At 70.3% G+C, this 20,317-nt stretch overlaps 2 protein-coding genes across 11 annotated transcripts; one reads left to right on the forward strand and one right to left on the reverse strand.

Annotated features, from left to right (window-relative positions):
- Positions 1-169: 169 nt before the first annotated feature.
- BCL2L1 (BCL2 like 1) lies at positions 170-19,973 on the reverse strand. 8 transcript variants are annotated; one of them, XM_040576310.1, is made up of 5 exons: positions 19,775-19,973; positions 18,660-18,672; positions 18,263-18,347; positions 16,940-17,600; positions 170-2,173 (listed from the first exon to the last, which is right to left on the reverse strand). In XM_040576310.1, exons 4-5 carry the CDS (start codon positions 17,489-17,491, stop codon positions 2,036-2,038), a joined length of 690 nt encoding a protein of 229 aa, XP_040432244.1. In that variant the 5' UTR covers positions 17,492-17,600; positions 18,263-18,347; positions 18,660-18,672; positions 19,775-19,973; the 3' UTR covers positions 170-2,035. The 8 variants fall into 8 exon arrangements, with proteins under 8 accessions (XP_040432244.1, XP_040432242.1, XP_040432241.1 ...); XM_040576308.1 differs by having other exon boundaries at positions 18,263-18,344; positions 18,660-18,758; XM_040576307.1 differs by having other exon boundaries at positions 18,660-18,758.
- LOC121079276 (translation initiation factor IF-2-like) lies at positions 503-1,633 on the forward strand. 3 transcript variants are annotated; one of them, XM_040576302.1, is made up of 2 exons: positions 503-1,167; positions 1,198-1,633. In XM_040576302.1, exons 1-2 carry the CDS (start codon positions 503-505, stop codon positions 1,598-1,600), a joined length of 1,068 nt encoding a protein of 355 aa, XP_040432236.1. In that variant the 3' UTR covers positions 1,601-1,633. The 3 variants fall into 3 exon arrangements, with proteins under 3 accessions (XP_040432236.1, XP_040432237.1, XP_040432238.1); XM_040576303.1 differs by having other exon boundaries at positions 1,201-1,633; XM_040576304.1 differs by having other exon boundaries at positions 1,204-1,633.
- Positions 19,974-20,317: the final 344 nt, after the last annotated feature.

Here is a 20,317-nt window from a genome sequence, read left to right on the forward strand (position 1 = left end):
ATGGGGATGGGGAGCTGGCTGCCCCCAACCCTGCCCAGCGCCATCCCGGCCCCCTTGGACAGCCGTGACCCCCCCCCCGGGAGGGGACAGGAGGGTCCCGCTCCCGCTCAGCCTCCCCCGAAGACCCCCGCAGCGCGGCGCCCCCAAAAACCACAGCACCCGCAGCAGCTCCAACGACAGAGTTTATTTGTGGACTCACCTCCACCTGCAAACCGAAGCGTTCGGCGCTCGCCCTGCGGCGTGCGGGGAGCGCCCCGGGGCCGGGGCGGGGGGGGGGGGGTGGGGGGGCGGGGAAGGGCCCCCCCCCCCCCCCCGCTGCTCTCACCCCACTCTCTCGGGTGCTCCGTTAGCGGAGGAGCCCGGCCTCCGGCCCCAGCCCGCCCGGGCCTCCGCAGAGCACGGCACCACACATAAATACAGACGTACAGATAACAAAAATAGCGTTAGAGTCTTCACAAAGGAATAAAAACTACTCGGATATGTACAGCAGAGCGCGGGCGCTATGTACACAGAGCAGCCCGCGGGGACAGCCGGGCCTCCCCGTGGTCTCCCGAGCACCGGGGGTTGCTTCGAGGCCTGCGGGGCGGCTCGACGCCCGCGGCAGGAGCAGCGCGGGGAGAAGCCAGGCGCCTCGAGCACCGCACGCACCCGTCACAGCCACGCCGCGGGGCGGGGACCCCTCTGCCTGCGCTGCGGGGACCGGCAGCGACCTGGGGGGGCAGCAGCCACCAGCCCTCGGCCCCGGCGCTGCCCCTGCTGCCACCCCTCGCGTTGGATCCCGCGTTGGTCCCGTGGCTGCTGCTCCCGGGTCCTCGCCTGCTCCAGCCCTTCCCCGCCACGGCGCTGGGAGCGCCGTCCTGTCCCGGCAGCCCCCCCGCGGGGTCCTGCTCCCCCTGCCCCTTCCACATCCCCGCTCTGTTGCTGCGCTTGCTGGAAGGTGCCGGAAGGTGCTGGGGCGCTGCGGCCCCTCGTGCTGCCCTGCCCTGCGGGCGGGGGAAGAGCTCTGCCCCCTCGCCTGCCTCCGTCCTGGCCCGAATCCGACAGCAAAGCGAAGAGCGGGGCCGCGGAGCGAGCGTGGGGAGGGATGGACACGGGGGGGGGGGGGGGGGGACAAGGGAGGCCATGCAGTGCCACACAGCAACCCCGAGCGGCGCAGAGGGAGAGGAGAGAAAAGGAGGAGGAGGAGGAGGAGGAGGAGGAGGAGGAGGAGGAGGAGGAGGAGGAGGAGGAGGAGGAGGAGCAGAGGAGGAGAAGGCCCCTTCCCCCCGGCACAGCCCTGGGCCTGGTGCACCATCCTCAGCACCCGCGGGGCGGCCTCAGCTCCCAGCAGCTGCCCCCCAGGGGGGAGCAGGGGGCTGGCGGGCAAGCTCGGAGCCCCTCGCCCTCGGCTTCAGCCTCAGCCTCCTCCTCCTCCCGGCGGGCAGGAGCCCTCCTGCAGCGCCGGGCGAGGAGGGGACGGGGAGGGACGCTGCGGGGACGGCAAAGCTCAGCTCTGTGCCCCCCCCCGGCTGCTGCAGCGGGGCAGGGCTGGGGCGCAGGAGCGGAGCACGCCGCAGGCCGGAGCCCAGACCCTCGCTCTGGCTGGGGAACCTTACCTTAGTGACACATCTACACACATGCACGCACTCACACATGCAAAAATAAGTCTGTTTATTCTCTTCGAAGTGATCTAAAGGACCCCGCAGGGCTGGGACGCCTTCTAGCCAGCGCTCCCCCCCCCCCGCCCCCGGCTGCCTGGATCTCCCCAGCGCTGGGAGCTGTCGGCTGAAGTGCTGCATCGGTCTCAGCGCCTTTCAAACCCAACGGAACGGTAAAATAAGAGGAGCTACGAGAAAAGGAGCTGGCGGCGCGAGGGAGGGAGCTCCGCGGAGCAGGGCGCTTGCCCGGGAGGCGCGGGGGGGGTCTGCCCCCGCAGCGGCGGCGCTCGGGAGCCGTGTAGTGGATGTGGCGGTGAAGGCGCAGCCGTCCTGGGGACGGGACGGGACGGACGGGGCGGGACGGGGCGGGACGGGACGGGGCGGGACGGGGCGGCGGGTCACTTGCGGCTCAGCAGGGATCCCAGCAGGAGCACTCCGGCCACCGTCGCCCCGGTCAGGAGCCATTTGTTGAAGGTCTCCTGGCCCTTCCTCATCTCCGCAGCAGCATCGTTCCCGTAGAGGTCCACAAACCGCTCCTGGGGGGAGAGGAGAGCAGTGAGCACAGGGAGGGAGAGAAGCGGGGCCACGGCGCCCGGCAGCAAGCAGCAGGACGGTGGGGGCTGCTCCCCCGGGCCCAGCAGGTGCTCGGGTCGTGCCTGCTCCTCGGAGGGAGCACAGCAGGGCAGGAGGGGATGGCCCCTGCCTGCAGCGAGGCTCAGAGGCAGACAAGGGCTCACCTCCCAGATCTAGCTGCAGTAACGGTCCCTGAACGCCCTCCCCTCAATCCCGAATCTCACTGGCCTCCTTCGTCTCTGCTAGCCACCCCCTGCCCCCGTGGTAGAGGCCCTCCTGGGGGGCTTCACGCTCTCCTACACGAGGCCGCAAGGGCCGAGACGTCCCACACGTGGTGCACAGGGATCTGCGAGGTGCTCCCAGCACCTGGGGGCTGTGCCGGGGGGCCCTGCAGAGCCCCACACGGCCGGGCTGCTGCTCCCTGGGCGCCTTCCTTCGCACGGCCCGGGGAGGGGACGGCAGGAAGGAGCGGGAGGGCTCCTGCAGGCAGGAAAGTGGCGGTGGGGACAGGGCGGACGGCAGACGCCTGGCGCTTCCCTGCTCTGAATCACGCACACAGGGCAAGGGGGGAAGCACAGGGACCGGTCATGAGAGAAGCCGACGCCAGAAAGGATTCGCAAGAAGAACACCACGAGGGCAGGGCAGGCAGCGCACCACGTGCTCGAGGCTCTCTAAAATTAGCATCGAAGCGCGATCGAAATCGTCGCAGCAGGAGGAAGGCCGGGCCGCGTCCTGCTGCCGAGGTCCGAAGGAGCAGCAGCAGCAGGGCTGGCGCACGGTGCCGGTGCAGGCTCTGCGTTTTGTGCTGGGGTTTCGCGTCACCGCTGCGACGCCGGCCGAGATCCCCAGCCTGCCCCGGGGTGAACACGGGCCGAGCAGCAGCCCGGCCAGGAATGCAGCCGCTCCGGCCCGGCCCGGCCCGGCCTCCCCGGCCCCACATCGCCGCCGACAACGGCAGGAGCCGGGCGGATTGCCACGGCGTCAGCGGGCAGCAAACTGCCCGGCCCCTCGCCCGCTCGACAGCAGATGGCCGTGGCCTGGACCGCAGGAGAGCAGCGAGCCCGGGTCCGGACCATTCCGTGCCTCAGAGCCGGCTCTCAGAGAGCCGCCTGCCCCCGCGCAGCCCCGCAGGGTCCCCAGCAGCTCCGCGGTGCCGTGCTGCTTCCCCGCTCCCTCAGGGGACCCTCACGGCCAGAGCCCTGCGGGGCCAAGCTCTGGGAGCGGAGCACGAGGCCGGCTGCTCGCTGCTTCGCGTCCTTCCAACGCGGCCGGGTGGCCCAGGAGGTTTTAGTGCTGGTCCCGCACAGAAAGCTCACCTGGCCCTACAGCAAGGGTGTCACGTACACACCTGGCCCCACAGAGCTACGAGGAAAGCCGAATTCCCAGGACCTGGTTAGCCCCCCCCCCCCCCCCCCCCCCGCCCCCAGCCACGGGCCGCCCCGAGGATCGCTGCAGGGCCCCGCGGCCAGCACCAGGGCAGGCTGCAGGAGGCCGGGAGCTTCGCTGCCCCCGTTTATCAGAGCCCGGCAGCAGCACCAAGGTTGCAGGGGGCTGGCGCCGGCAGCTCCGGCCTTGGGGAGCTCCTGCAGCTCGAGAGCCGGCAGCGCGGCTTCAGCGGGGCTCCGGCCTCGAGCCGTGTTCCCGGCAAGGTCCCGTGCTCCCTGATAAGCGGACACAGTTCCAGTAAGCCGCCTGCTCTGGGAAAGCAGAGATAAGCCAGGCTGGAGCTGCCTTGATGTCACGCCTCACCACGGCTCCCGGGGCAGGGGCAGCACCCCCGGCTGGGTCCGGAGCTGCCCCAGCACCCGCGGGCGCCCCGAGCCCTGCTCTTGAGGCACTTGCACTCCATCCCTCCGGGGAATGCCGCCCCAGTCCCCTGGCTCCCACAGGGGAACCCACCGGACACCCCCGCGTGGCCACGGCTCGCGGGGCACCCCCTCGCCCTGCCACACGCGCGTGCAAGCTCACAGGCGGCGCTGCCCAGCAAGGCGCCCGGCTTGGCTCCCCTCCCCTCCTCGGCCAACGGCCCCAGGTGCCCAGCAGGGCACGAGGCGCCTCGGCAGGGGCCGACGAGTTTCGGGACCTGCCAGGAAACGTCCTCCAGCACCTCACGGCCTCCCTGGCTGCCCTCCACCTCCCGCAGGCGCTGCTCGACCGTGACGACGCCAGCAGAGCCACGGGGCAGCGACAACGGGGCCCCTTCCTCGCTCGCTCGCTCGCTCCAGGGCAGGCTGCTGCCCAGAGCCTCGTCCCGGGGCACAGAAACTGCCCCGGGGGGTGGCAGAAGGCTGCCGCACTCCCCGTGGAGCCGTTGCGTTGCAGCCTGGCCCCGTTGCTGGGGCGCAGGCAGCCGCGGAGCACGGCCACGCAGTCACGCAGAGGTGACGGCCGCAGGGCCAGGCGAGGCTCCTGCCCGCTGCCGCCCGCTCTGCTCCCACCGCTCCAGGAGGAAGGCCACAGAAATAACCAGCGCCGCGCTGCGGGAGGAGAGCCCAAAGCCAAGGGGGGGGGGGGGCCGTATTTTGAGTTAGGGCACGGGAAATCCCTCTCCTGGCAGGTGGTGACGAGCAGCGGCGGCGCGGTGACAGAGCGTGGCGAGAGGCAGCCGACAGCGGGCCGGCGGGGACGGAGGGCTGGGGGAGCCGGGACACGAGGCACGGGCTCGCCCTCAGCGGAGCAGCTCCACACCGCAGCACGGCCCCGTGCTGGGGGCTCCCGGGCAGGGCCCCCACAGCACCCGATGCCGTGGCCGTGCTCAGGGCGGAGGAAGGACGCCGTGCACGTCGAGATCGACGTCCTCCCTGCAAAAAGCCCCGTCGCTCCGTGCTCCCCGGGGCCTGCCCGACCGAGCCGAGGGCCGGGCACCCGCCTGTCCCCGCTCCGCAGGCTCCTCCCGAGGCGCGGCCGGAGCCGCGCAGGCGTCGGCGGCTCCTGGGCAGCGCTGGCAGCAGGGAACAGAGCCCAGGAGCATCCCCTGCGGAGCCCAGGGGCGTCCCCTGCTCCAGACGCAGCCGAGACACAGAGTTTTGCTCCTAGAGGGGGAGGGAGCAGGGTGGGCAGGCGAAGGTCACCTTGCCCGTACCTCCACCTGCGCCTGGAGGGCTGTGCCGGGGTCAAACAGCCCCGCTCCTGCCAGACCCTTCCCAAGCGCCCCCATCCCCCCCACAGGGCTGAGGTTTCTGGAGGGGGCAGCGCCTCCCCCGGGGCTCCTCAGCAGCACGGAGCACGCGGAGTTGAGCAGGGGGGGTCCCCGGAGGAGAGCAGGGGCTCCCCGGCACCCAGCGCCTCCGCCCGGGGTCCCGCGGTGGGGTGGGCACCAGGAGAGGGGCCGGGGGGGGGGTGGGGGGGGGCAGCACCTCGTCCCTCCGCGCTACCTCTTCTTCGGTACGTGCCCCGGAGCTTGGGGAAAGGCGGTTCCAAGAAGCGCGTTCGGAGCCTCTGTTTCTAAGAAAAGTAAGCGTTTGCTGAACGAGAGATAAACGCAGGCGGTGAACCGGGAGCTATCGGGTGCTACAGGCGGAGAGGAGCGGGGCAGGAGCCGAGGGAGGGAGGGAGGGAGGGAGCCCCTCTCCTTCCCTGGGGAGGGAGCAGCCCTGCAGGGAGCCATCCCAGAGCGGGGCCCCCACGAGCACGATCCCAGGTGTGGCCCCTGGGAGCGGGCAGCCAGGCCTGGGGTGGGTTGGAGGTCAGGGGAGGCAGCTTGCCGGTTCCCACAGCGCCCGGCGTGCAGCACGCCGAGTACCGATTCCGCCCGTTCTGCCCCGTTCTGCCCCGTCTTCGGGGCTCCCAGGCTTGCCCGGGCACGTCCAGATATTTCTGGCCTCCCCCGGTCACCTTTATCTGGGAGGAAATATTTGGAATTCCTGAGTCGCTCCGAAGGAGGGCTATGGTAGCAACAGCACGTCGGTGTCTCCATCGCCCCGGGGCCGCCCCCGCCCCAGAGGACAGGCTGTTCTGCCACCGCTCCCAGCCCCGTCACATCCCCTCCCCGCCCGCTGACAGACCGAGAGGAGGGTGCCCTGGCGAGGCGAGGAGGAAGCGGCAGGAGGCTGCGCCTACCCAGAGGCCAAGCCCCGGCGGCGCCTCTCCCCGCCCGGCGCCGGGGGCAGGACGCGAGGTTTCCTTGCCGCAGCCCCAAGGCTGGGGGCTCCCGCTCCGGGCACCCCCGGGGCCCTCCCAAGCCCCGACCCTGCGTGCCAGCAGCCCCGGGGCTGCCAGGACCCATCCCCGTCACCCGCCCGCCTCGGCCTGCAGCCCCTGCCAGGGGAGCGGCAGCCCTGCGCGCGCCGAGCGGCCGCCTCGCGGCACGCCGAGGGCCGACCCGAGGCGTTTCGGGGTGGCTCGCCGTCTCGGCGGGATGAGAGCAAGGTTAAGCGGCCGCGAGGTCCGGCTGCAGACGGCGCCTCGTGGCCTGGCCTGAAAGCGGGAAGGGGAAGAGCCGACGTTTGAGCCCCCTGCCCCGGGCCAGCTGCCTCCGCTCAGCGGCACCGCCCGGACCCCGGCCGAGCCGCCGCATCCCGCTCGGGGCAGGCGGAGCAGAGCGGGTTCCTCTTTCACGATAAGCTGCGAGGCTTTGGGAAAGAGGATTCAGTGAGCAACGCCGGGCCCCAAGGCGGGTGAAGGGAGCAGATGCGAGCGGCTAATCCCCATCTGCTCTCCCGACAGGCAGCTGGGGGGCGGCAGCGGTTTGGGCACCCCGGGTGTCCCTTGCGCGGGAGGCACCGGGACGCCGGCACGAGGCTCGGGAGGCCAGCGGAGACGAGCGGGGCTCTGCCTGCGGCCTGCTCACCGCGAGCCAGGGACGTGTGTGCGGGGAGGAGAGCAGACCCCGCTGCCGAGCGCCCCGGCCCCACGCCACCTCCGCCACCTGCGCGCCGCTCGGGGAGCGCGCTGTCCTCCGGGAGCGAGCGCCTTTGGAGACACGGCACCCACGCGAGCAGCTCGGCACGTACGAAAGGCTTTCGCCTCCCACCCCAGAATCTTGTCGCGCTCCACCAGAAAAAGGAGCCGGCTCCCCAGAGCCTCCCTGGGGACAAGGCCGCGCCGTTCCCAGACGTGCGGCGGGGTTACGTGGCCTGCCCGCAGCGTGAGCCACAGCACCTGGCTCCCCGTCCACGCGTCCTCGTCACGAGGCGATGTCTCACTCAAAAACAAAGCTCGCCGCTCCCGGTTTACCTGAGCTGTGAGTACAGCTGTGTCACAGCTGAGAGGCCCAACACCACCACCGGCCGGGAGCAGAGTCATCAGGACAGGCAGGCAGGCGTTTGTCGGGGAGCTGCGGGGCCGGGTGCTGCGCCGGGAGGGGGAGGCACGCAGAAAGCCCGGCAGCAGCTCAGCGCCGAGCAGAACAAAGCCGCGCGCCGGCAGCAGCCTGTTCCCGGGGCCCCTGCGGGCTGCCAGCTCCCCACACGGCGCTGGCATGTGCAAACCCGCAGGTGAAGGAAGCGCGGGGTCGGGGGGGGTGGGGGGGGAAAGGCAGAGCCGAGAGCTTTCAGAAGAACTGAAAACATGAGCGCTGCCAAAGGCTGCCGCTGGGATCCCGTGCCCACGGCCCGGCGGGACCCCGCGCAGCTCCGAATCGCCCCCCGTGCCCTGCTCCCCCCGGGAGCACAACCCCGGGCTGCTGCGCGTGTGGGTGGCCCTGACCGCGCGGGGTCTCAAGCCAGGACCCTCGGGAGGGCAGCAGCGACAGCCCTGAGAGCCTGGGGCCCTGCGGCTGGAGCTCAGCGGGAGCCCCGACCCAGGCTCACCTCGCCGAGGAGCCGTGCCGTCCGGGGCAGGGACCCGCGCCGCTCTCCGAGCTTCTGCAGCCCCCGGCTTTGGTGCTGAGGCCGTGCTGGTCCCTGCCAGCAGCCCTGGGCAGGCTGGGGACGGGACGCGGGGCCATCGGGATGGCAGATGGGGCCATCGGGGCGGGGAAGGGGCAGCGGGGACCCGCAGCGCCGCAGCTGGGTGCCGCAGGGACCCAGCTCTGTTACGCTAACGGGGACCGGCGGGGAGGCAGCGGCACATCCCCGTGACAAAGGCCGGGCCTGCCTCACCCCGGCTCTGCTCCCCTGGGTGCTGCCGCTGCCCAGGCACAACCTGCCTCTCCCGGATGCGGCCGTAAGCTCCAAAGGGGTCGTTAAACTCCAAAGGGGTCATTAAACAGGCCCGTCCCTGCCTCTCCCCCCTGCCCGGCCCCACACCGAGCTGCCCCGGGGTTAGCCCGCAGCCTGACAAACCCCGCAGGGCTGCGGCGTACGTGAGGGCTGCAGCCACCTCCTTGCAGCCCGGAAACCCTCGCCAGCAGGGCAGCCTCCTGTCACCCCGGCTCCATCAGCAGCGCCGGGGAGCCTGCGAGAAGCCAGCACCGTTCAGCACCATTTCAGCGCTTTCCAAACACACGGAAGGGGCTCGGAAGGCAGCTGTGGCCCCTCTCCGCGCCCCCGGAGACTGCTGCGTGCAGCAAGAGGCGGGGAGAGGGGAACCGCGCTGCTTCCCGAACCTGCTGAAACATTCGTGGGTACCGAGGCAGGAGACGGCGCGAAGGACGGATCTGCTTGCGGCCGGCTTTCATCAGAGCCGCTCCCAGAACCGGGCCGGGGGCTCCCAGAGGTGCCGCAGCCCAGGCCCGCACCGGGTCCCCCACCAGGGACCGCGGCCGGCGGCGAGCTCCCGGCACAAAGGCGCAGCCCCGAGCGCGTGGGCAGAGCCGGGTCCGCTCGAGGGATTAGCACCTGCTGGGAACGGGATCGTTTTCCGAAGGGCATTAAGGGGAAGAGGCCGAGGAAAGACGGTCTCTCTGATGCTTCTCCCCAGCGGACAGATGGTGTCTGAGCCCCCGCGGGCGGCGCAGCCTGCCTGCCTTTTGTGCGGGGGGCGCGCTCGGCGGGGGCAGGGGAAGCTCTCGCTGCAATTTCACGGTCGTCGGCCGCCTGCGCCGCCGGGAGCCCGAGCGGTTCCGAGACCTCCGCGGGGTCCCGCAGCGCCCTGGGAGCAAAGCTCCCTTCCGCCTCGTCACTGCTCCTCCTGAACGTCGCAGCACCTGTGTAGGCACGGGGAAACCTGCGCCGAGGGGACGACGCTCTGCGCTCACACGTGCCCGGGCGCACAGCCACGCTCCTAGCCAGGGCTGAGCGCGGCCCTCACAGCCCTCCTCAGCCTTTAACCGCACCGAGCCCTACTCCGAAGCACCTCCCGGGGCACGGCAGGCGTTACCGGACCTCTTCTGAGCGGGGCAGGGAGCAGGATTGCTCCCCTGACGAGCAGGGCCAGGAGCGGGATCGCTCCCTGGGGCGTCGGGTCCCCGGTTCTCTGCCTCGGGAGCCGCCCGTCCCCAGCCCCCCGGCGAACGCCGACCAAGGCCCCCGCTCCCCGCTTCGGCCCCGGAGCCTCGCCAGGCTGCAGCAATTTACACGGCCCTTGAATGAAAAAGGGGAAAGGGCGGAGGGGCAGGAAGGGGAGGAAGATGTGCTCATTCCGTTTTCACTTCCCGTTAGCCCACGTGAAATCTCAAATGGTTCTGGCCCTGAAGTCACTGGTAGCCAAATCCTTGCTGACTCGAGGGGAAGGAGGAGAGGAGGGAGCTGACGCAGCAAACGGCTCGGAGCAGCGCAGCGGGAGAAGGGGACTTTGTGTTCTGCTCTGGGCTCCTCCATCCGTGCTGCCGCGCGAAACAATCACTGGCTGGTGCGCTGGCAGCTTCTAAGTGAGGTCGGTTGCTCTAATAAAAGACATTAGCTCTGCGGCGAGCGTAATACGCTCGCGAGCCGCAGCATTACCGGACGGAAGCGCTTACGGCGCTGCTGCGGTCGCTGACTTAGAGGCAGCACCCCCTCATTTTCTCAACACCCAACTCAGGCATCGCCCAGGAACTGCCCCGGGCCACCCCCCACTTCCCGGTCCCGGCCCAGGCCGCGAGCCAGCTGGCCACGAGTGGCACGTGCAGCAGCCGCACACGGCGCTCGTAGGGCCCCAGCCTTCGGCAGCCCAAGTCGTGAGAGAAGCCCAGCGACGTGCAGCTGGGACCAGCATCGCCTCGGAGAACGGACGAAATGCAGCGCCAGCTGCGTACGGACCAGACCAGGGCAGCCTCGTGGCCATCCACGGAGCCCTCTGCCCTCCAGAGGGGGGGAGAAATCCCCCAAATCCCTCCGTTCTCCTTCGGGGAGCAGCCACCAGGTCGACGCCAGCTCCAGCGGCTGCCTCCACGTGGGCACGCGGCCCTGCAGCACCCCCTGCCTCGGCCCTGCAAGGCTCTCGGAGCCCCCGCGTGCTGCCAAGCGGCCACACTTTGGAGTTTTTGATGTCAGCCCTGGGAGCGCGGGGCCGGCAGCAGCCAGTGGGACCCCACCCCGGGTCAGGCAGCCCAGGGCGCGGGGGGAGCCCGCCCGCCCGCCCTCCCTGCCCCAGGGCTCCCCGTTCCCAGGGGCGACCTCCGCGAGCTGCTGCCAGCAGCCTGCCGCTAATTGGATCTGCTTAAAGCAGGGGCTGCGTCTGCAGGCACAGCCGAGGCGCAGGCTTGAGCAGGAAGGAGGGTAACGCGATGAGCTCGAGCAGCTCTCCCCGGGGGAATCGCACGGCCCCCCCGAAACTTCGCCCTGCTCAAAACGCAGCTGGATCGCCCTGCCGCGGGCACGCCGGGCAAACGGCTGCCGGGACAGCGACCAGCACGGCTCCTGCTGCAGAGCCGACACAAGATTCAACCCCCTGCTCCCCCAGCTCCCCTCGGCAGGGCACGGCACGGCCTTCCCGCGGTCCCAGCGGCCGCGGGGAGCTCTCTGCTTAATGCTCCGCATCGCGTCCGCTCCTCCCGCCCCGGCTGCCCCGCAGGCAGGCAGCTGAGCGCGCTGGGTGTCCCTTACAGAGGTCCTGGGAGACGGCGCGGGGCCGGTACACGGGAGCACGTGTCCGAGGGGATGGTGCCGGAGGGGTGCGGGCTGCACCGAGGGGCTGCACGTCGGGCGTTCGCGCCTGGAGGCAGTCCTTCCCGGCACCGCTCAGCCCCCGCGTCTTTATTTTTATTTGCTGGCCAAATTAAACACGAGGATAAAATAAGCAAAATACCTAAAAATAAATAAAAACGAGCGCTTTGACAGCGCAACTAGGTCACGGCTCCCCAGCACGCGAGCCGCGGCTCAGCCTCCTGGGTTCACAACTGAACATCGCTCTTAAAACGCCGCCTCCCGAAACCCGCACCTGCTCCCCGTAACCCCAGCTGGAGCCATCTGCTAACGGCTCTGCCTCCGCCAGCCCCCCGTGCCCTCGCCCCGTGCCACGGAGCGTGACCCCTCTCCCCGGCCGAGCGCCCCCAACAACCCCCCGGGGCCACCCCGCAGCCCCCCCGGAGGGGAAGCTCTCACACGCGGCTACGAGTGCGTCCCCAAACCCCAGTCCTGGGCATCCCCAGGGCGTTCAGCAGCACGGCCTCGGAGCTCCTGCAGCAGCAGCCGCCTCTCCGCAGGGCCCCGCAGGTGGGGACGGCGAGGAGGAGCTGGGTTTCCCCCGTCCAAGGCCGGAGCAGCCGGCCAAGGAGTGCCCCGGCACAGAGGGACACCGCTTCCCTTTCATGCCTCTCTTATCGGTCGCCTTTAGTCACTGGGAACAACGGCGTCTGAGGGCGACATCCCTGCGGGAGGGCGGAGGAGACCGCGGCCCGGAGCAGGGAGCGGGGAGCGGGGAGCGGGGCGCGTGCCTTCGCCCTGAGTCAGCCGGGAGGGAATCGCCCTCGCCCGCTGCGGGGTCAGCAGGCAGAGAGCCGCCTCCCCCTGCCCCTTCCGACCCCTACAGTTCTGTGATTCTGTGATTCCCTTCCCCGTCAGAAAGCACCGTGGCAGAAAGCACCGCCGGTCCCCTGGCTCCGTGCTCAGCCGGCCCGCTGCGCTCCCACAGCCGAGACCCATCCCTCCCCTTCTCCCGGCTCCTCCTGGGACTGCTCCGGCTCGCAGCTGGTGGGATAAAGAGCGGCTGGGGACACGCTCCTTGCGCTGGGGACCGCACTGCCGGCCTCCAGCGGCTCGGTAAAAAAAAATCGAGGAGCGGAGGCCTCGAAGCATCGACCGGGCGAACGCCGGGCGCGGGCGGGCTGCGCGCGTATCACCGCACGCACAGGCAGGAGCCGCGCGGCCTTTTCACCCAGACACCAGCACCCAGACACAGAAAGCTGCAGCTCCGCAGGGCCAAGAGCCCGCCGCTGCCGCCCCCCCGCTCCCCCTCCGGGACGCCGCACGGCAGCCAAAACGGGACGGGGCCCCGGCGGCGCTCGGGGAGGGAGCCGGCTCCCTTCTGGAGGGGAGCAGGACGACCAGGACGAACGCCGCCCAGAGCGGCCGGGAAGGCAGAGCGGCGAGAACCAGCTCGTTAGGACTTTCACAGGTGTCTTTTAAGCACCGCAGCTCTTGGGATTAAAGCATCTCGGAGTGCTTTACGAGCCCCAGTTCCCACAGCCTCCCCTGGGAGGGGGAGGAAACGCCACCCCCCCACCCCCCCCCCCAGCGCTGCAGCGCTCGGGGTCACAGCCGGCGCCAGCCCCAGAGCTCAGCGCTGCCTCCCGGCAGCTCTAATCGCAGACCCGAGGAGCCTGAGCAAAGCCCACCACGCGCCCCCAGGGGTAGCGGGGAAAACAGCCCGGGCCCTGCCGAAGGAGAAGCAAGCAAAGGGGGCGAGAGGCAGAGCTCTGGACAGGCGTCCTTCCGGCCCCCGTGGCCTAGCGGCAGGAACGCTGCCGCGGCCGGGCGGGAAGCGGCCGTGGAAGTCATTCCGATGGCATTTCCTGGAGGGCTGCAGAAAAGCCTCCCGGTTCCCAGCCAGCTTGAGGAGCTGCCAGCGATCCGCAGGGACCTCCAGCAGCTGGTGGGGACGCCGGGGCGCACCGGGCTGTCCTCCCCCCCCCCGGGCAGCCGGTAACGGGGCGAGGGACACGGGCAGAGCGCTTTGCCACCCCAAGGCGGGTGGTGGCAACGGGGGCACGGTGCCAGCAGCAAGGGGTCCGGACCGTGAAAATAATCGCGGGACAAAGCGGAAAGCAAAGAGCATCTCCGGCTGCCCCCAGTCCCCTCCCGCAGCCAGTTTCGCCAGGCGCTGGCCGACACGGGGCGCTGACGGCCGGCCGAGAGCTCACGGGGCCGCGGCAGTGCCTGGCCCCCCCGAGAGCCGTGTGTGAACACTCGGGCGGCGGCAGGGGAGCAGGGCTTTGGAGGCAGCCGTCAGCCGGAGGCGGCCGCGTCCCCCACGGAGCACAAGGCGCAGCTGAGCCTCCGCCACGCGTGCTGTGCGCGCCTCGTGCCAGGGCTCCTCGCCACGCCTGCGCGCAGCGGCACGATTCAGACTTACACGCGCACAGCCCGACGAGCTCGGGCTGGCGAGGATCTCGGGGCGGCCAGGCTCAGCAGAGCGAGGTGGCTGCAGGGGGAGGCGCGTGCCATGTACCTGGGCAAGCCGCGCAAGGCCAGAAAGCTCTTCTCAGGAGCTGGAGGCTGAAGTCTAGCTCTCAACCTGAAACCATTGAGACGGCTGGAGCCAGAGCAGAGGACGAAATCCCAGCTGCGTTCTGTCATATGACACAGGCTGAGTCATTTCCTACCATTCACGAAAAAAAAATTAAAAAGATACTAAAGGGGTTTGCTGTATTGACATCTTCGAAGGGTTTTCCCCAAACAGAACCGCAAGCTTCCAGCTCGCCGCAGAGCAACGCGACACGTCCGTCCCGGCACGCGGGACCACCGGCAGCCTGCGGCTCCCAGGGCCAGCCCTGGGGACGGTCCCTGCCCCTCGGCCAGCCCCGGGGACCCCCTGAGGGGTCCCTGCCCCTCGGCCAGCCCCGGGGACCCCCTGACGGGTCCCTGCCCCTCGGCCAGCCCAGACCGCCGGGATTCAGGCCTTGCAGGCTGCCCGCTGGGGTCCTGCACGCTTTCAGTCCTGGCCCGATACAAAGCCTTCGCTCTTCCTCTCTGCACAGAGGAAAGCCCTCGCCTCTACGTTCACAGACCTGCCCCAAGGCCCCAGGCCGCCGGCTTTTAGCCCCGCTCTGAAGGCAGGCGCAGCCTGGAGGGAAAGGCAGGAGCACACCCAGGGCTGTCACAGCCGGGCGAGGACCCCTGCCCGGTTCCCTTCCTCGAGCACACGACGCGCGGGCAGCACACCTCCGCCTGCCACGCGCTCTCCCGTGCACCTCGGGTTTCCGCCTCCTGCGTTCCCTCTCCCCGGGGCTCTCCACGCCCCGTGACGCCTCCGGTCGCCGCTGGCCTTCCTGTTTAAAGTTTACAGCCGGTGGGACTCGGTCCAGGCCAAAGTATCCGCCTCCAGAAAGCGTCCTACTTGGTTTTGATAGCTCACGGGGCAGCAGCTCCCTTCAGCCCAGGGCTGATCATTAAACCCCCCTCAGGCTCCTCTCCTCTTCGCTTTCTCGGCGGCAGACTGTGGAGAGAAGGGGGAAAGCAAGGCAGGGCCAGACGACGCGACGAGATATACCCACGTTAATACCGCGCCGTGAGATTCACCGCTCCTCCTCCCTCACAAAATGGTTTCTCCAGTTCTGCCCTCCCCAAAGGCAAGCCGGCGCCCCCACGGCCACGCTGCGCTCTCCTCTGTTCCGCCGGTGCAGGACGAAACCGAGCTTCCTCCGCGTGCCGCCTGGGCGCCACCTGCGATGGAGCCGCGCTCCTTCCCCACCACACGCGCTGCCCAGGAGGCGCAGGGCGGCCGCGCTCCCAAACCACGGCTTGTCCCTGCAGCTGGAGTCCCGCGAGAGCCAAGCGGAGCGTCCCCGGGACGCGTCACCCCTGCGCCTGGAGCCCCACCGAAAGGAGCACGGCCGAACGCTGCAGCCGGGCTGTCAGAAAGCAGCAGGCTGGGGGCGCAGGGATTGCAGCAGGCTGGCGGCAGCCACGCCGCCCGCCCCGTTTGGATCCAATCCCCCCCCCCCCCCGCTGCGGCACCCGGCTCCGCTTCGGCCACGGCACGGCCCGGGCAGCGAAGCCAGGAGCCCCGCTCAAGGCCGGGAGCAGGGCTGCTCCCCCGGGGAGGGAAGCGCAGCTCACGGAGATCTTCAAAGCCCGAGCGGGTGGGCGGGTTGGCGAGGGAGCAGTCCTGACCCTCCCGCAATCTGTTGAGCAAATGTTTGCTACAAACAATGAATTTAGAGGCAGACGCGCGCGCGCACAAAAAAAATGCGGAGTCTTAACTGCGATAGCTGGTTGGGGGTGGGGAAGGGCAGGAGGAGGTATTGCATTCCCCGCAAGCAGGGACCAGTGATTTTCCACCAGTGATTTAATCTAAATCCCCCCCCCCCCCCCCGAGAGTTCATTTACAAAAAATCGGGTTGCATTATCGCCTAGGTCTCCAGGATACAACCCAACCCGTCACTAACAGCAACAGCCACGCTCGCTTGGAAACCTCAATTTGATCACTCAATTCCAAGACTAATCTGGGGCTTTTTAAAAGCCAAAGCCGGAGGGGGGGGGGGGGGGCGGGGAAGGAACTCGGCAGCGTTTGGCCAGGGGTTATCTGCGCGACCACGGAGCGCTAATGGGCCAGATCCAGCGGCCGGCGGGTCCCAGGTTAGGAATCGAAACCTCCGAGGCTGCCTGAGCAGCCCCACCCAGGCAGTGCCCCAGGCCGGCCACATTCCAGGAATTCCTGAGCCCTGGGTGCTCCCGCTCCGCCCTGGGTGCTCCCGGGGGTCCGGCACAGGGAGCTGGGGAGCCCCGAGGGGCTCCTGGGGTTCCCCAACGCCGAAGGGGTGCTCCGGGGCTCCTGCCCCCTCCTCGCAGCGCAGGGGTGGGCTGCAGGGATGAAAGGGGCTGAAAGGCCTCAGCTCCCAGCGCTCGGGGGGCGATTCCCCACCGATTCCCCGCCGTTTGGACGCTAACGGCTGACAGCGGGAGCTCTTCCCAGCGGGCACCAGTAACGGTCGCCCCCGCGGGGAACCCCTAAGACGCAGAAGTGGAAGCAGAGAGACAGCTCCCAACATCTGCGGGCCCTAAGCCTCCCGCCGGCAGCCCCGCGCGCGCAGCCAGAGCAGGCATCTCAGGAACGCTTCCTGGAGAAGCGCTCATCCACCTGAACGCCTCACTGCCGAAAGCGCTGCGGGGGCAGCCGGGAGCATCGCTCCGAGCCGGGCGAGAAGCAGCTGAGGACGCGGCAGCTCCCGGGCAGGGCACGGGGCTGTGCCTCGCAACCCCACCGGCTCGGGTGGAGCTGCCCCCGGCGCCGCCCCCGGGGACCTGCCGGAGGATTCGCCTCACCGCGACCGCAGCGGAGGAGGAGGAACGTCCCGTCTCCAGAACGCAGAAGCGGCTGTTACCCCAGCAGGCCGCAAGGCCAGCCCCGAGCAGCAGCTCAGGGAGGAGGAGGAGGAGGAGGAAGCGCCGCTCCCCGCTGCTAAATGACACGAGGAACGTGCCGAGAGCAAGGGCTGCCGCTTGAAGAACGAGCTTGGGTGACACGACGTTTCCAAAGGCTCTCGGAAAATGGGTCTCTTACGTAACAGGCAGGGAGAAGGAGGGGAAAAAAAGGGTGAGGAAGGACGGATCTGAGCACAAACTCTTTGTTTCATCGCGGCGGGCTGGCGCTCTCGCGGCAGAGCGCTAAGAACACAGAGGGAGAGGCCGCGCACCCATTTGTCACCCTGCAAGGCCTCGGGCAGGCGCTAACGCAAACACCACAGGGAGCTGGGTTCGACCAACGCCGCCCGGCCTTGAGCTAGGGGGCCGCAGGGAGCCAACCCCCCCGCGGAGAGCAGCTCTTACCCATCCGCCGTTCTCCTGGATCCAGGGGTCTAGATGGTCGGTCAAGTACGTGGTCATCCACGCCACAATGCGCCCCACCAGTACCCGCATCTCCTTGTCGACGCTCTCCACGCACAGCGCCCCTCCGAAGGAGAAGAAAGCCACGATGCGCCCCCAGTTCACTCCATCGCGGAAGAGTTCGTTCACCACCTGCTCGAAGCTCTGGTACGCCGTGCCGGGGGTGATGTGGAGCTGGGAGGTGAGGTCGCTGAAGGCCCGGCGGTACCTCAGCTCAAACTCGTCCCCCGCCTCTCGCAGCGCCTGCCTCACGGCGGCTGACCGAACGATTTCGTGGACCTCGAGGCCGCTCCGGTGCACGGCGGCGCCGTTCACTACCTGGCTGGCGGGCGGGTGCCAGGACGGGCTCCCGTTGAGCACCCCGTCCGTGTCGGCCTCCGCCGCGAGGTCAGTCCTGTTCTCATCCTCTTCCTCCAGCTGGCTCCAGCTGTAGCCCTTCTGCGCCAGCTTGTAGGAGACAAAGTCAATCACCAAGTCCCGGTTGCTGCTGGACATTTTCACACCTGGGCCGCCCTCAATGAGTCCATGGTCCGGAGCACAAGCAGATCAGCCCCCTCGGCAGCTCCTGCCTCCGCGCTCCCTCAGGGTGGCGAGAGCATCCGACCTTTGCACGGACAAACGCCGGGGGAAGGAGGCACAGAAACGGTTAACGCTGCGGCCCCCCCCCCCCCCCGCATCAACAGCTTATTCTCGCCGCTCAGCTCCCCGCCCAGCCCCAGAGCCGCCCCGATCCCACCGCGGCGCCCCCCCCACTCCCCGGGGGCCCTCCCCCGGCCCCCGCTCCCCGCAGCCCCGGGGGCTCACCGGCTGCGGGCGGCCGCGGCTGTTCGGGAGCTGCGGGAGGCCCCGGCCCCGCTCCGCCAGTCCCGGAGCGCCGCGGAGGCGGAGGCAGCGCCGCCCCCGGCCCCGCCCGTTAAAGGGCCCGGTTCTTTGCCCCCGCCCCCCCTACCCCCCCCCTCCCGGGATTGCCCAACGGGCCCGGCGGAAGCCGCCCAACGGCCGCAGCGGCTCGAGCGGGGCGCGGGGCAGCCCCCCCCCGGTCCCCGTCCCCGTCCCCCTGCCAGGCCCCCAAAGGGCAGCGTCCCTCTGCCCCCGCAAAGGGAAGGGGCAGGGGGAAAGGGCTCAAAGCGTCCCTTAAAAGCCGCAGGTGAGAAGCGGGAGCCTCCCGGGGAGCTCCGGCGCTGCGGCTGCAGGGGGAGGAGGAACGCAGGGGGTTACGGGCCGGGGCCACGCTGCGGGGCTTTCAGCGCAGCCTGAAACGCCTACCTAGTAATAAGGCAGGAACAGAAACAACCCCCGGAAAGGTCTTTTAAATGCTTCCTGCTACTACGCGCAGACGAAACCGCCGCTGCTGTGGAAATAAGATTTGTAACGTTATTTAAATTGCCAGAGGTCTCCACAGTCACGTTTTGAACGTTCTGCTCCTTAAGCAAAGGCCCCAGCCAGCCCTCCCTCTGCCCACGAAGGCACCAGCTATTTCAGCCACCGACAGGACCCACGCGTGCCCCAGCACCCTCCGTTCCGGGCGTTTATTCTGTGCTCGTTTTTACCAGGAGTCAGCTTCCCCCGGCTCCACTCCCCCCCAGCCTCCCCTCTCGCAGGGATCCCAACCACGGGCAGGACGCGGGCTGCAGGGAGAGCGCGGCGGTGCTGCTGTACTCACCCCCGGAGGAGAGCTGCGGAGAGAGAGAAAAAAAGAAAAAAAGAAAAAGAAAAAAGCTCAGGGCTGGCAAATCTCAGCTCGCCTCGGCTCCGGGACCAGCTGCGTTCGAGAGAGTTTGGGTTAGAGCAGCGTGACGCTGCCAGGAGGCGACTCCCGGCCCTCCCACGGCGCTCCCACCCCACCCTCGCCCTTCTCCCAGCCCCTGCCCGCGGCCGCCCACCCTGCTCGGGGCTTCCAGGCGGCTCCGTGCCCCGCTCCGGTGCCCCCCGAGCTCCGCCAAGTCCCGTCAGCCTTCCCCGGGGCCCGGCTTCACGGCGGATCCCCGTGCCGGGACTCGGTTTGTGTCTCCGAGGACGGCTACGACGAGACGCGGGGGGCTACGAAGGAGCCGGGAGCCGCTCCTCTGCTGGCAGCGGCGCCGTGCGCAGCGCCCGGTGCTTTGTGCGCCGGGCAAACGGCGTCTGCGTGAGGCCTGGGGCCTTGCTGCCCAAACCGGGGCCGTGACTCAGCGCCGGGCAGGGCTCGGCCGCGGGTAACGCCCGGTGCGTGGGGCCGGGAGCGTCACCGGGCGGCTCGGCCCCGGTGCCAGCTGAAAACCGGACGCGGCCGGGTTCCGGTCCCGGGACTCCCGGATTCACCGGGACGAACGAGCCCGGGGTCACCGGGGCCCTGGGGGGAGGGCCAAGCACCGGGGGCAGCGACACCGGGGGGTGAACGGAGGGCCCGGGGCGAGCCCTGGGCACACGGCGGGGCCGGGCCCGGCCTCGGGAGCGGCTCCGGTGGGCACCGGGCCAGTAACGAGCCGGTGGCACGGGCCCGGGGGGGTGGCGATGGGGACCCCCCGGGGGCCCGAGACTACAACGAGGGCCCCGGGGCCCGGCCCGGCCCAGCCCTCTCCGTGTCCCCCCCCCCCTCCCCCCGCAGTCCCCCCGGTGCCGGGGCGGGGCGGCGAGCACGGGGCCCCCGCACGAGGCCGGCCACTAGTCCCGCCCCCTGCCCACCCCCCCGCAGCCAATCACCCGCCGGGATCGCGCCGCGTGGGCGTGGCCAGCGCCCGGCCGCTCCCATTGGCTGAGCCGCTTGTCGCTCACGGCCCGCCCCGCTCCGCCCCTCACCTCAGCGCTCGCCGGAGGCTCCGGGCCGGTAGCGCCCCCTCCCCCCCCCCCCCAGCCCCGCGGGTCGGCCGGCCGGCAGCGACGCGGGGAGCCGCCGGAGCCCCGCCGGGCCTCGGCCCGCTCAACAGAGCCCGGCCCCGCTCCGCATCACCGCCCAGCGGCCGCCGCGCTCCGGGGGGGTGCGACGGGGCGGGAGGGGGTGGGCGGGGGCGGTGCGCATGCGCGCGGCGGCGCGGAGCCCGGTGCGGAGCAGCGCGCATGCGCCGAGGGGGAGGGGGCGGGAGGGGCGGGGCGGGCGCGGCGCTGCGCAGGCGCGACGGGGCCGCGGGAGGGCGGGGCGGGAGCGCCCCCTGGTGGCAGCAGGGCCGCGGTGCCGGTGTACCGGGATCCAGCCCCGGCCCTCCCGCAGCCCCGCAGCGCCTCTCCCGTGCCCCCCCCCCCCCCGAGCAACCGTTCGGGCCCTAACGTGGCCCGAGGTGGCCCCCGTGCCCCTGACCAGCTGAGGGCCGTGCGGGCCGTAGGCGGCGGGAGGAGGCGGCGTGG

This window comes from Cygnus olor, chromosome 16, assembly GCF_009769625.2.
Source record: "Cygnus olor isolate bCygOlo1 chromosome 16, bCygOlo1.pri.v2, whole genome shotgun sequence".
In the NCBI taxonomy this organism is placed as follows: domain Eukaryota; kingdom Metazoa; phylum Chordata; class Aves; order Anseriformes; family Anatidae; genus Cygnus; species Cygnus olor.

Bases quoted from the DNA above. Each gene is read 5' to 3' on its own strand.
- LOC121079276 (XM_040576302.1), top strand. From the start codon at position 503: ATGTACACAGAGCAGCCCGCGGGGACAGCCGGGCCTCCCCGTGGTCTC. The intron at 1,168-1,197 runs AGAAAAGGAGGA...GGAGGAGGAGGA, and splicing joins GCGGCGCAGAGGGAGAGGAG to GGAGGAGGAGGAGGAGGAGG.
- BCL2L1 (XM_040576310.1), bottom strand. From the start codon at position 17,491: ATGTCCAGCAGCAACCGGGACTTGGTGATTGACTTTGTCTCCTACAAG. The intron at 2,174-16,939 runs GTAAGAGCTGCT...CTCTCCCCCCAG, and splicing joins TCCAGGAGAACGGCGGATGG to GAGCGGTTTGTGGACCTCTA.